This window comes from Ursus arctos, unplaced genomic scaffold, assembly GCF_023065955.2.
Source record: "Ursus arctos isolate Adak ecotype North America unplaced genomic scaffold, UrsArc2.0 scaffold_9, whole genome shotgun sequence".
NCBI lineage: Eukaryota > Metazoa > Chordata > Mammalia > Carnivora > Ursidae > Ursus > Ursus arctos.
The window spans coordinates 81,489,416-81,502,415 of NW_026623111.1; the positions used below are offsets into that span (position 1 = coordinate 81,489,416).

At 39.5% G+C, this 13,000-nt stretch overlaps 1 protein-coding gene across 12 annotated transcripts in view; it reads right to left on the reverse strand.

Annotated features, from left to right (window-relative positions):
• Positions 1–13,000, reverse strand: part of SLC9B2 (solute carrier family 9 member B2) — a 59,275-nt gene that overhangs the window by 26,888 nt on the left and 19,387 nt on the right. For all 12 annotated transcript variants that reach the window (XM_057309621.1, XM_048211942.2, XM_026509630.4 and 9 more), the window contains 3 exons: positions 9,465–9,607; positions 8,461–8,588; positions 7,093–7,268 (listed from right to left, as the gene is read on the reverse strand). In XM_057309621.1, the coding sequence (XP_057165604.1) occupies positions 7,093–7,268; positions 8,461–8,588; positions 9,465–9,607 (447 nt within the window). The remainder of the gene's footprint in view (positions 1–7,092; positions 7,269–8,460; positions 8,589–9,464; positions 9,608–13,000) is intronic.

Consider the following 13,000-nt stretch of genomic DNA (forward strand, 5'->3'; position numbering starts at 1 on the left):
CTAGCCAGACTTATCAACAAAAAAAGAGAAAGGACCCAAATAAATAAAATCACAAATGAGAGAGGGGAGATCACAACCAGCATCACAGAAATACAAATAATTATAAAAGAATATCATGAAAAATTATATACCAAAAATTGGGCAATCTGGAAGAAATGGATAAATTCCTAGAGACATATAAACTACCAAAACTGAAAAAGGAAGAAATAGAAAACTTGAACAGATCAATAACCAGAAAAGAAATTGAATCAGGAATAAAAAATCTCCCAACGAACAAGAGTCCAGGGCCAGATGGCTTCCCAGGGGAATTATAACAGACATTTAAAGAAGACTTAATATGTATTCTTCTCAGACTGGTCCAAAAAGTAGAAATGGAAGGAAAACTTCCAAACTCCTTCTACGAGACCAGCATTACATTGACCCCAAAACCAGACACAGACCACACTAAAAAAAGAGAATTACAGGCCAATATCCCTGATGCAAAATTTCTTAACAAGGTACTAGCAAATTGAATGTAATAGTACATTAAAGGAATCATTCACCACAATTCAGTGGGACTTATTCCTGAGTTGCAAGGGTGGTTCAATATTTGCAAATCAATCAACATGATACACTGCATTAAGAAAAAAAAAGGGTAAGAACCATATGATCCTCTCAATAGATGCAGAAAAAGCATTTGACAAAACACAGCATCTATTCTCGACAAAATGTTCAACAAAATAGGGATAGAAGTAACATACCTCAACATCATAAAGGCCCTGCACAAAAGATCCACAACTAATATCCTCAATGGGAAAAACTGAGAGCTTTTCCTTTACAGGAACAAGACAGGCATGTCCACTCCCAGCACTCATATTTAACATAGTTCTTGCCTCAGCACTCAGAAACCAAAAAGAAGTAAAAGGCATCCACATCAGCAAGGAAGAGGTCCAACTTTCATTATTTGCAGACGACATGATACTCTACGTAGAAAACCCGAAAGACAACCAAAAAATTGTTAGAAGTGATACACACATGCAGTAAAGTTGCAGGATACTAAATCAGTGCACAGAAATCTGTTGCATTTCTACACTCCAAAAATTAAGCAGCAGAAAGAGAAATCAAGGAATCAATCCCATTTACAATTGCACCAAAAACCATAAGATGCTTAGGAATAAGCCTAAGCAAAGAGGTAAAAGATCTGTACTCTGAAAATTATAGAACACTTACGAAAGAAATTGAAGAAGACACAAAGAAATGGAAAAACATTCCAAACTCATGGGTTGGAAGAACAAATATTGTTAAAATATCTATAATACCCAAAGCAATCTACACATTTAATGCAATCCCTATGAAAATACCACCAGCATTTTTCACAGAGCTAGAACAAACAATCCTAAAATTTGTGTGGAACCACTAAAGACCCTGAATAGCCAAAGCAATCCCAAAAAAGCAAAGCAAAGCTAGAGGCATTACAATTCTGGACTTCAGGCTCTATTACAAAGCTATAGTCATCAAAACAGTATGGTACTGGCACAAAAACAGACACAGATCAATGGAACAGAACAGAAAATCCAGAAATTGACCCACAACTATATGGTCAACTAATCTTCGACAAAGCAGGAAAGAATATCTAATGGAAAAAAGACAGTCTCTTCAATAAATGGTGTTGGGAAAACTTGACCACTTTCTTAGACCATACACAAACATAAATTTAAAATGGATGAAGGACCTAAATGTGAGACAAGAAACCATCAGAATCCTAGAAGGCAGCAACCTCTTTAACACTGGCCATAGCAACTTCTTACTAGATATGTCTTCTGAGGCAAGGGAAACAAAAGCAAAAATGAACTATTGGGACTTCATCAAGATAAAAAGCTTCTGCACAGTGAAGCAAATAATCAACAAAACTACAAGGCAATCTTCAGAATGGGAGATAATATTAGCAAATGACATAGCTAATAAAGAGTTAGTATCCAAAATTTATAAAGAACTTATAAAACTTAACAACCCCCCAGTTAAGAAATGCACAGGGGCGCCTGGGTGGTGCAGTCGTTAAGCGTCTGCCTTCGGCTCAGGGCGTGATCCCGGCGTTCCGGGATCGAGCCCCACATCAGGCTCCTCCACTAGGAGCCTGCTTCTTCCTCTCCCACCCCCCCTGCTTGTGTTCCCTCTCTCGCTGGCTGTTTCTAAGAAAGAAATAAATAAATCTTAAAAAAAAAAAAAAAAAAGAAATGCACAGAAGACGTGAATAGACACTTTTCCAAAGAAGACATTCAGATGGCCAACAGACACAGAGAAGATGCTCAATGTCACTCATCATCAGGAAAATACAAATCAAAACTACAAGGAGATATCACCTCACACCTGTCAGAACGGCTCAAATTAACAATACAGCAGGTGTTGGCAAGGATGTGGGGAAAGGGGAACCCTCTTACACTGTTGGTGGGAATGCAAACTGGTGCAGTCACTCTGGAGAACAGTATGGAGGGTCCTCAAAGAGCTAAAAATAAAACTACCATATGACCTAGCAATTGCACTACTGAGTGTTTACCCCAAGGATACAAAAATACTGATTTGAAGGGATACATGCACCCCAATGTTTATAGCAGCATTATCAATAATAGCCAAATCACATACACAGTGGAATATTACCCAGCCATCAAAATGAATGGAATCTTGCCGTCTGCAATGACCTGGATGGAGCTGGAGAGTATCATGCTGAGCTAGATAGTCAGAGACAAATACCACATGATTTCACTCATGTGGAATAAGAAATGAAACACAGGAACATAGGGGTAAAAATGAGAGAGACAAACAAACAGGCTCTAAACTATAGAGAACAAACTGAGGGTTTCTGGAGGGGAGGTGGGCTAGGGATGGGCTAAATGGGTGGTGGGTATTATGGAGGGCACTTGTCATGAACACTGGGTGTTGTATACTAAGTGATGAATCACTAAATTCTACTCCTGAAACTAATATTACACTGCACATTAACATAAAAACTTGACATAAAAAAATCAAGCAAACAAAAAAAGGAAAAAAACAAAACAACAAATATATAGGTAAGCAGAACCTCTATTTTCTTCCATAGCAAACAGAATTTAGAATACTTTAATTAAAAAAACCTGTTAGCACATTGTACGGAAAATTATAATAAATTGTTCAAACACATAAAACCCTTTCTCCCACACTGTTCTAAGAAAAAATGGACTAACTAGTTATGTGGTTTCTTGTTATTGTAGTTTAGGGCAACAGAACATGCCACCCCAAGGTATGCCACTTTGGCATACAGATTATTTTGAGCAGAAGGTAACTGAAAAGAAACAGAATTAAGAAGAGGTGTCTATCTTCCCCTATTTACCTAAAAGGAAGACAAAAATTTTTGAAGTATCTTTCTCCCCTCTACCAGGAAGGGCAGAAGTTAACCACTGAGACAATTTCAGACTCTTTTTTTTAATAATAATATTTTTTTATTATATTATGTTAGACACCATACAGTACATCCCTGGTTTTTGATGTAAAGTTTGGTGATTCATTAGTTGCGTATAACACCCAGTGCACCATGCAATTACTATCCATCACCAGCCTATCCCATTCCCCCATCCCCCTCCCCTCTGAAGCCCTCAGTTTGTTTCTCAGAGTCCATAGTCTCTCATGCTTCATTCCCCCTTCTGATTACCCCCCCTTTCTTTATCCCTTTCTTCTCCTACCGATCTTCCTAGTTCTTATGTTCCATAGATGAGAGAAACCATATGATAATTGTCTTTCTCTGCCTGACTTATTTCACTTAGCATTATCTCCTCCAGTGCCATCCATGTTGCAGCAAATGTTGAGAAATAATTCTTTTTGATAGCTGAGTAATATTCCATTGTATATATGGACCACATCTTCTTAATCAAGTCATCTGTTGAAGGGTATCTCAGCTCCTTCCACGATTTAGCTATTGTGAACAATGCTGCTATGAACATTGGGGTGCATATGGCCCTTCTCTCACACCATACACAGAGATAAACTCTAAATGGATGAAAGACCTCGATGTGAGACAGGAATCCATCAAAATCCCAGAGGAGAGCATAGGCAGCAACCTCTACGACTTCGGCCAAAGCAACCTTTTTCATGACACATCCCCAAAGGCAAGAGAAACAAAAGATAAAATGAACTTGTGGGACTTCATCAAGATAAAAAGCTTCTGCACAGCCAAGGAAACATTCAAAACAACTAAGAGGCAGCCCAAGGAATGGGAGAATATATTTGCAAATGACACTACAGATAAAAGACTGGTATCCAAGATCTACAAAGAACTTCTCAAACTCAGTACACGAGAAACAAATAAATAAATTAAAAAATGGGCAGAAGATATGAACAGACAATTTCAGACTCTTATCAGCCCAAAGACAGCACCAGAGGAATCCGTGTAACAAACTTTGCTAAAAGCAGTCCTAGCTACCATTAGTTTCTCTATTTGCCTTTCCACAATTTGCTGCTTTCAAAAGCTCAAAGTTCTTTTCCTTTGTCTTGAACTTCTTTACAAAATTATTGTTCTTTACCAGGATGCTATGTATATAAGCCCAAATTCTAACCACCCCTTTGAGTCAGTCATCACTGACTTCTCTCCTCTGCAAGCTTGGTGCACAGGCTAACACACTGCTTTTCTCTTGTTAATTTGTCTTTTGTCAGTCTGATTAACAGGGGCCCAGCCAATGGACCTACGGTGGGTAGAGGGGCAACAGTTTTTCCTTCCTGATAGTTTCAGTCATCTCTCTTATTTAAAAAAAATAACTACCTCTGTAGTAATTTTATTTAGCTAGGGCAGCTCTATGTTAGGTAATGGTGCAACTGTCAGAAGCAGCTAGTTGTGATAGTAGCATATGTCTCAAGCAATTACAGTAAATAATTTACTATAAATGTGTAGAAAGCAGCTAATTAGTTTTAGTCTCTGGTATGTAAAGTGGCTTAAGAGAGAAAAAAGACTTCTTGGACCCACCTCTAAAATTTCTGATTCAGTAAGAATGGCAGGGGTTGGGATCCACATTTTAAAGCGGTTCCAGATAGTTCCCACTCAAAACGTCTAAGGACCACACTTAATGGAGCAGGGCAGAGGGAACATAGCATTGTTGGCTAGAAAAATTCTTTTTTTTTTTTTTTTTAAAGATTTTATTTATTTATTCGACAGAGATAGAGACAGCCAGCGAGAGAGGGAACACAAGCAAGGGGAGTGGGAGAGGTAGAAGCAGGCTCATAGCGGAGGAGCCTGATGTGGGGCTCGATCCCAGAACGCCGGGATCACGCCTTGAGCCGAAGGCAGACGCTTAACCGCTGTGCCACCCAGGCGCCCCTGACTAGAAAAATTCTTAAACTATTCATAGCCCATACTCTCCAGATTATGAAAATCCCAGTAAGCCCTCCCTCCACATCCCCCATTTCTCTCCTTCTCCCTTGTGGTTCCAACGCAAACTCTTGTTCTACTGCCTGGTTTCCATTCCCAAAGGCTCTAACTCGAGTTAATTGGTCTGAGGTAGTGCCCACAGGTGAGTATTTTTTAAAAAGCTCCCCAGGTAATTCTACTGTGCAGCTGAGGTTGAGAACCACTGTTTTAAAGATGCAAACAAACAGAAAGTTGAACTCAAACACAGAGTAGGAAAGTGGCTGCCAGGGGCTAGGAGGTAGAGGAAACAGGGAGAGGCTGGTAAAGGGTACAAACTTTCAAGATAAGATGAATGAAGTCTGAGGATCTAATGTTTAACATGGTAACTGCAGTTGACAACACTATATTGGATAATTGAAATTTACTAAGAAAGTAGAACTTAAATGTTCTCAACAACAACAACAAAAGATAAATATGTGAGGTGATGGAAGTGTTACTTAATTCGACAGGAGGATCATTTTGCAATAAAAAAATAAAATAAATAAAGAAGCATACCAGGAAATCAGTGAGAACATAAGTTTGGATAGGTACAGTAGAATGAAAATAAAGACAAGAGTGTAGATTTGACCTAATAGGTAACAGGGAATCCTCATTGGTTCTTGTACCAAAAAGTAACACTATGAGAACCATGTTTTGCTAAGATTAATTTAGTGACTGCATGTAAGGCAACTTCAGGGCAATGGAGAAAAGGTGAGGTTCTAGGTAATCAGCATAAATTGTAAAATGGGAAGACAGCTACAGGGTTACAGAGACTGAGGACACATGACTTTCCAAGAGGATGTGTTCCCACAATAATTGGAAGCTAAATTTAGGCTACAATTACATTTTGTCAATAATATGGAATTGCAAATCTTATCTCTCAATCTTGGACATGGATTAAAAAGAAACTTGTGCTGTACCAAAGGAGAGTAAAAGTGTTGATAGGGGCGCCTGGGTGGCACAGCGGTTAAGCGTCTGCCTTCGGCTCAGGGCGTGATCCTGGCGTTATGGGATCGAGCCCCACATCAGGCTCCTCCGCTATGAGCCTGCTTCTTCCTCTCCCACTCCCCCTGCTTGTGTTCCCTCTCTCGCTGGCTGTCTCTATCTCTGTCGAATAAATACATAATAATCTTAAAAAAAAAAAAAGTGTTGATAATAGTGAGACAAAAGTGCCTTACGCCCTTCTTTTATTACTACTTAACACAAAATAACATCCATATCAGACACTTAGTAAGTACTAATAAGATAGCCATTAAAATCATTGTGGTTATTGTCTATAAAATGTTAAAGAGAAGAAAGCAGAAACCATTCCTGTTTTAGAAGAATGCTGTTCCTTCCGCTTGGACGGCTCTCTAGTCTTTTGTGCTCTTTGAAAAACCTACTCATCTATGTGTAAAGTCTGCAAGACTTAACTTTCCCAGAAGGCTCCATGCAAAAGCTATTCGAATCCTTCCTTAAACTTTGCTCCTCTGGGATCCCCCACTAACGTACTTACCAGACCACTGGAACGGTCCATATCCAGGGGGTGAAGGGAGGAATATAGGAAGCTACCGGTCCCTCCTTAGGTATAGAACTAACTCTTGGAGCTGCTTTCTCTATTTCAGTCTGCCTTATTCAATTATCAAGCAAGTATGCCTCGCTTGTAACATCACAATCTATGTCTTTAGGGCACAAGAGAAGAGCTCATTGTGAACTGACCAGTTTACCTGTGGAAAAGGCCATGCCCAAGCATGTGTTGAAGCCAGTGATAGCCAGAATGTCATCGAAGCTGCCAGCAGCCATGAGTAAGGTCGGGATGCCTTTTTCAACCCCATAGCCTCCTTCCTGCAAAAGGAGCATTGAGGGCACCACGACGGCTGGAGATACAGCACCTAAAACAAAACTAAGTAGGCAGCACTTTCAACAGTTGATAGCAGCTTACTCATTATTATTATTGTTGTGGTAAGTCTAGTAAACTCTACTCTTTTAGAGCTTACGCTTTAGACATCCACTTCTTTCAAATGGCAGTGAAGCACTAAACCAGAAACACACACACACAAGTTCTACAAGCACTTTTCCAAGTGTGGCAACAGACAACCTGTACTGGAACTACTTAGGTTGCCCGAAAATATGTAAGTATGGGTGCTACAGAAGGCCTCATGGCGTTAAGTTCCAGGAATCTGCCTTAAAAACCAACAAACAAAATCAACACATTCATGGTATGAGGGTTGAAAAACACGGCGTGGACTTTTTCAATTGGAACTGACTGATGTTAGCCCTTCTGTCGGGACTTGGTATGTAAAACAGACAACAGATTAGGAGAAGGCCATAACGGCAGTGACCAGTGACAGCGATTGTAACCGCAGAAAATGTTACCTGGTGCTTACTGGGTGCCAAACACTATTTTAAGTCCTTTACATATATTAACTCACATAATCCTCACAACAGTCCTAGAAGGTGGCTACAATCACTACCTTCATTCTGCAAATCAGGAGTTGGAGATGCAGAGAGATTCATAAACTTGCCAAAGGTCACATACTAGACGGTCATGGGCCTGGGATTGGAATTCAGGCAGTACAGCTCCACAGTCTCAACCACGAGAAGTAAGAATTTCTTGCTTCTTGCCTACTTATTAGGACTAAGGTCTTACTAAGTACTTTCACATTTATTTACTTCTCATGGCTCTTAACTATTCGAAGAACTGGCAGCGGGGGGAAGAGATAGCAGAACCACCTGATCATAATTATCTGGTGTCAGAAGGAGAAAAACAGCATTAGGGGTTGATTACTGTTGATGCATTTATTACCCTTTGCACAGACTTTGAGGTGAGCTATGGCATTTCTCTCACAAGCATGGAATCAGGTGTAGGTAAAAGACCATTACTTTTTCAGTAGTTTAAATCATAATCGCTGTAGAAGTTAGACATATACTATATATAGTATATTTTTTAAGCTATAATATTTAGATGATGCTGGAATATCTATGTTGTAATTCTGATATCCTTAAGAAGATCTGTTATGCCTTCTCTTGCATGGAATCAGAGAATGACTTCAACATCCCTGCATTATTTTCATATGACAAAGAAAAATCATTACCCCAGTATAAATCCCCATTGCCATGGTAAACCCATTAGGAAGTGGGCAAGAAGAGCAGACGTGCACGCCTCCACCAGACAAGGACCCATGGATAATCTTACACAAACACCCTTCAACTTCTTCAGGGCCTGAAATATACAAATAGAGATACTAAAATAATCCTATAAAGACAGGAAGAGATTATGACATTAAATACTTTTTCTTCAATATTCAGACCATGTCTGGATTATCATGAATTTTCTAGGTAATGAGTTTTATTTAACAAACATTTCAGTGCTCTAAGTGTTTTGGAGATAGCTTATTTAGTCCTCATAGCAACCTTATAATATAGGTGATATTATTATCCCCATTATTTTTAGATGTCCTCATCTAAAAAGGCACAAGCTAAAGTTGTTTGTCCAAGATCATGAAATTGGTAAATTATGCAGCTAGGTTTGAACTCAGGCAGGGTGTTCTAGAGTCTGTACTCAATAATCCCCAAACTGAGATTGAACACTCTCAGCATTAGCTTTTTAAAAATAATTTGTGGCCCCATAAAGAGGCCAGGGTGAAAATCTTCATCCCCAAGAACATTCATTCCCTCATTCAAAAACGTACATTAGTAATTGCAAGCATACTTGTTAAAGCATACTAGTTAAAGCAAGCATACTTGAGACTCATCCTAGCATCAGTTTCTTGAGCTGGTGTAGTTAGCCTTAAACACCTGCATAAGACTTTGCACACCAAAAATGAAATATTTTCTCTTATGACCATTATTTACAAGGATGACCTATATCTCTGTCAGAGAAAAGCAGAGCCTTTATTCTTAGTGCTGTCCCCTAATTCCACCTCACTCTAAGAAAGAATGCGGGGCATGTTCTGGGAATAGTCAGTCCTGTATGAAATAAACTTCATTCTCTTCTTGAGACCATCACACAAAGTGTCGAAAGCTCAGTGATTCCCAATAGTTGCAGTATTGGAGGAATACAATTGCTGGTCCACAGTGAGAAATTTACACTTCATACCTTTGAGTCAAGTCCGAGGCCCGCGCGGACCAATATGACAGACAGCGCTATGCTTCTCAAAGCGGAAGACCATTTGTGCTTGATCTGTATGTTATCACTGATGACAGGGATATTTCTGAGAAGAAAGCCAGCAAGCAGCATGCCTAGAATGGAGAAGTCAACAACGCTTTAGTTACTATACATATACAGAAAATATTGTTGGCACTTTATTTATTTTTTAGTTCATGTCTCTTTAATATTCTTTTTTTAGAGTTTTTATTTAAATTTCAGTTAGTTAACCTACAGGTGTACGGTATAGTGATTCAACACTTCCATACATCACCTGGTGTCCATTACAAGTGCCCTCCTAATCCCCATCACCCATTTCACCCATCCACCACCCACCTCCCGTCCAGTACCCATCAGTTTGTTCTCTACAGTTAAGAGTTTGTTTTCCTCCATAAGAGACTCTTAATCATAGGAAACAAACCGAAGGTTGCTGAAGGGGAGAGGGGTGCAGGGGTGGGGTAACTGGGTGATGGACACTGCGGAAGGTATGTGATGTAATGAGCACTGGGTGTTATATAAGACTGATGAATCACAGACCCGTACCTCTGAAACCAATAATACATTATAAGTTAATTAATTGAATTTAAATAAAAAAGTCTGTTTTCTGATTTGCCTTCCCCCCATGTTCATCTGTTATGTTTCTTAAATTCCACATAGGAGTGAAATCATATGGTATTTGTCTTTCTCTGACTTACTTCACTTTGCATAATACTCTGTAGCTCTATCCATGTCTTTGTAAATGGCAAGATTTCATTCTTTTTATGGCTGAATAATATTTCATTATTCACACACACACACACACACACATCACATCTTCCTCATCCATTCTTCAGTTTATGGACATTTGGGCTGTTTCCATAATTTGCCTATTGTTGATAGTACTGCTATAATAAACATTGGGATGTATGTATCTCTTCGAATTAGTATTTTTGTATTCTTTGGGTAAATACCTAGTAGTGTAATTTCTGAGTTGTAGGGTAGTTCTATTTTTAGCTTTCTGAGAACCTCCATACTGTTTTCCAGAGTGGCTGTACCAGTTTGCATTCCCACCAACAGTGTAAGAGAGTTTCCTTTTCTCTACATCCTCGGCAACACTTGTTTCTTGTGTTGTTTATTTTAGCCATTCTGACAGGTATTTTTTGGCACGTTAGGTGTGAAAGAGACTACTCTATAATCCCAGGAACCACATCCTTTATGCTTAGTCCCTAGATGAAATAAGGTTAAACTTTTGATAAAAAAATTAAAGTAATATATTAGAGGAGCTTAAAAAAAGGCTTTAATATGCAGATAAAAATGATTAGAATCAGGGGCACTGGGGTGGCTCAGTCAGTTGAACATCTGGCTCTTGGTTTCAGCTCAGGTCATGATCTCAAGGGTTGTGGGATAGAGCCCCGTGTCAGGCTCCACGTTCAGTGGGAGTCAGCTTGAAGATTCTCTCCCTCTGCCCCTACACCCCCACTCTTTCTCTATGATGAATAAATAAATCTTTAAAAAATGATTAGAATCATTAATAATTCCTAAATAACAGGATGCAGTATTTGGATAGAAATGTGGCCAAATGCTAACCATAAAATGTTTTAATACAATGCCCAACTCAGTCACTCTTTTGTGTGCAAATAGCAAACAGCTCCTGAAATTATTTGTTATGTCAGATTACCTGAATTATCAAAAAATACCTGTATGGGTTCTATTTTATCTTCAAGCCAGATAACTTTATACAAAATACATAACTTGCTTTAGAAAGGCTTATAGGTGAGTTATGATGAAATAGACTTTGCTCTGTCACATCAGCTGCTGACTCTCCTTTTATTCAGCCATTCAACATTAACCAAATGCTTTCAGTATTTTATTTTTATTTTCTAAATTTTTAAAAAGATTTTGTTTATTTATTTGAGAGAGAGAGAGCGAGAGAGCATGAGCAAGATGGACGGGCAGAGGGAGAGGGAGAAGCAGGATCCCTGCTTTGTGGGGCTGAATACCAGGACCCGGGATCATGACCTGAGCTGAAGGCAGACGCTTAACCGACCGAGGCACCCAGGTGCCCTGCCTTCGGTATTTTAGACACTATAGTAGGTATTAGAAATATAACAGTGAATAAAAACTTGGTACTTCACATCGACAAGCTTTCGGCCTCTAGGGGAGCAAGTTAAACTGACAACCTTAATGTTATGGAAGCATAAGGAAGTATTGTATGAGCTCAGACTGGAGGAGTGAGTCAGGGACTCAAAGAAGGGAAGAAGGGGCTGGGGAGTTGAGAAGTTTCTGGATGGGTTAATAGCTTCTTCCAAGGTGTGAAGATGAAGTGTGACACAATCTGGGAAGTGTAGGTAGTTGACAGGGACTGAGGGAGTTGAGGAGTTTGTGAGAGAATCGTGCCCTCGCTGATACCACATGCCCCCACAACAGGAAATACTTCTCCGTCAGACACTGTGAGGCTTCCAGCCTCTGTCCTTCCCCAGCAGTATCCTCTTTTCAGCATGTCCTTACAAGCGCTACAAATGAAATGATTAAACAACTTTGCTAATGTTGCAATGTTCTGTATGTAAGCTATGGGAATAGTGGCTAATTACAAGCATAGCTTTTGTGACTTGCTCCAGATACCATTAGGCCAGGAAGCATCACTGCCAGGCATCTCTCATCACTGCCATTTAATCTAGAAGGTCTTTTAAATTCTGAATTCTGCAGTTAGGGCCTTTCCAGAATTTTCTGAAAGTATGAACTAGCCTACAACAGTTCTTTTTAAAAGAATAATAAGGATAGCCCACGCTCATGGTAAATTAAAACACTGCGGACAAGTATAAAGTGACAAGTACATACCTACCCCAACTGCAAACTTCAACCTTCATGCACCAAAGGTTTTCACTCTTAAGGGTTTTCTGTGCCTTTCCAGAAAGTTAATATACCGATTAAAGCATGCTTCTGTACGTGTGTGTGCCTCATTTTTTAATAGTTGCAATAGAATCAGGGTACCTGGGTGGCTTAGTCAGTTGAGCATCTGACTCTTAGTTTTGGCTCGGGTTGTGATTCCAGGGTCGTGGGATCGTGCCCTGAGCCAGGCGTCATGCTCAGGAGGGAGTGTGTTGAGATTCTCTCCCTCTCCCTCTGCCCCTGGCACCACCACCCCCCTTTCTTTCACATAAATGAGTTTCTTAAAAAATAATTGCAATAGTATCTCACTGTTTGGAAGTACTGTAATTTTGGACCAATTAATGGACTTTAAGGAACTTCTCAGATTTTTCATTACAAATAGTGCTGAAATGAGCACAGTTCAAAAGAAATAATAATCTAACAAGAGCTCAAAAATATGTTAAGAGTTTCTTTTGGAGTTTTGTTGGGGGTCATGAGGAAGCATGTTTTTATTCTCCAAATGAATGTGAAAACAACTTCCCTGGGACACTGTTTCCTCTGCCGACGGTCTCGTTGACACGGCCACCTGATATTGTTTGGCAGATGACCCCTCACTCCTTTGTCAATGATATGAGTGACTC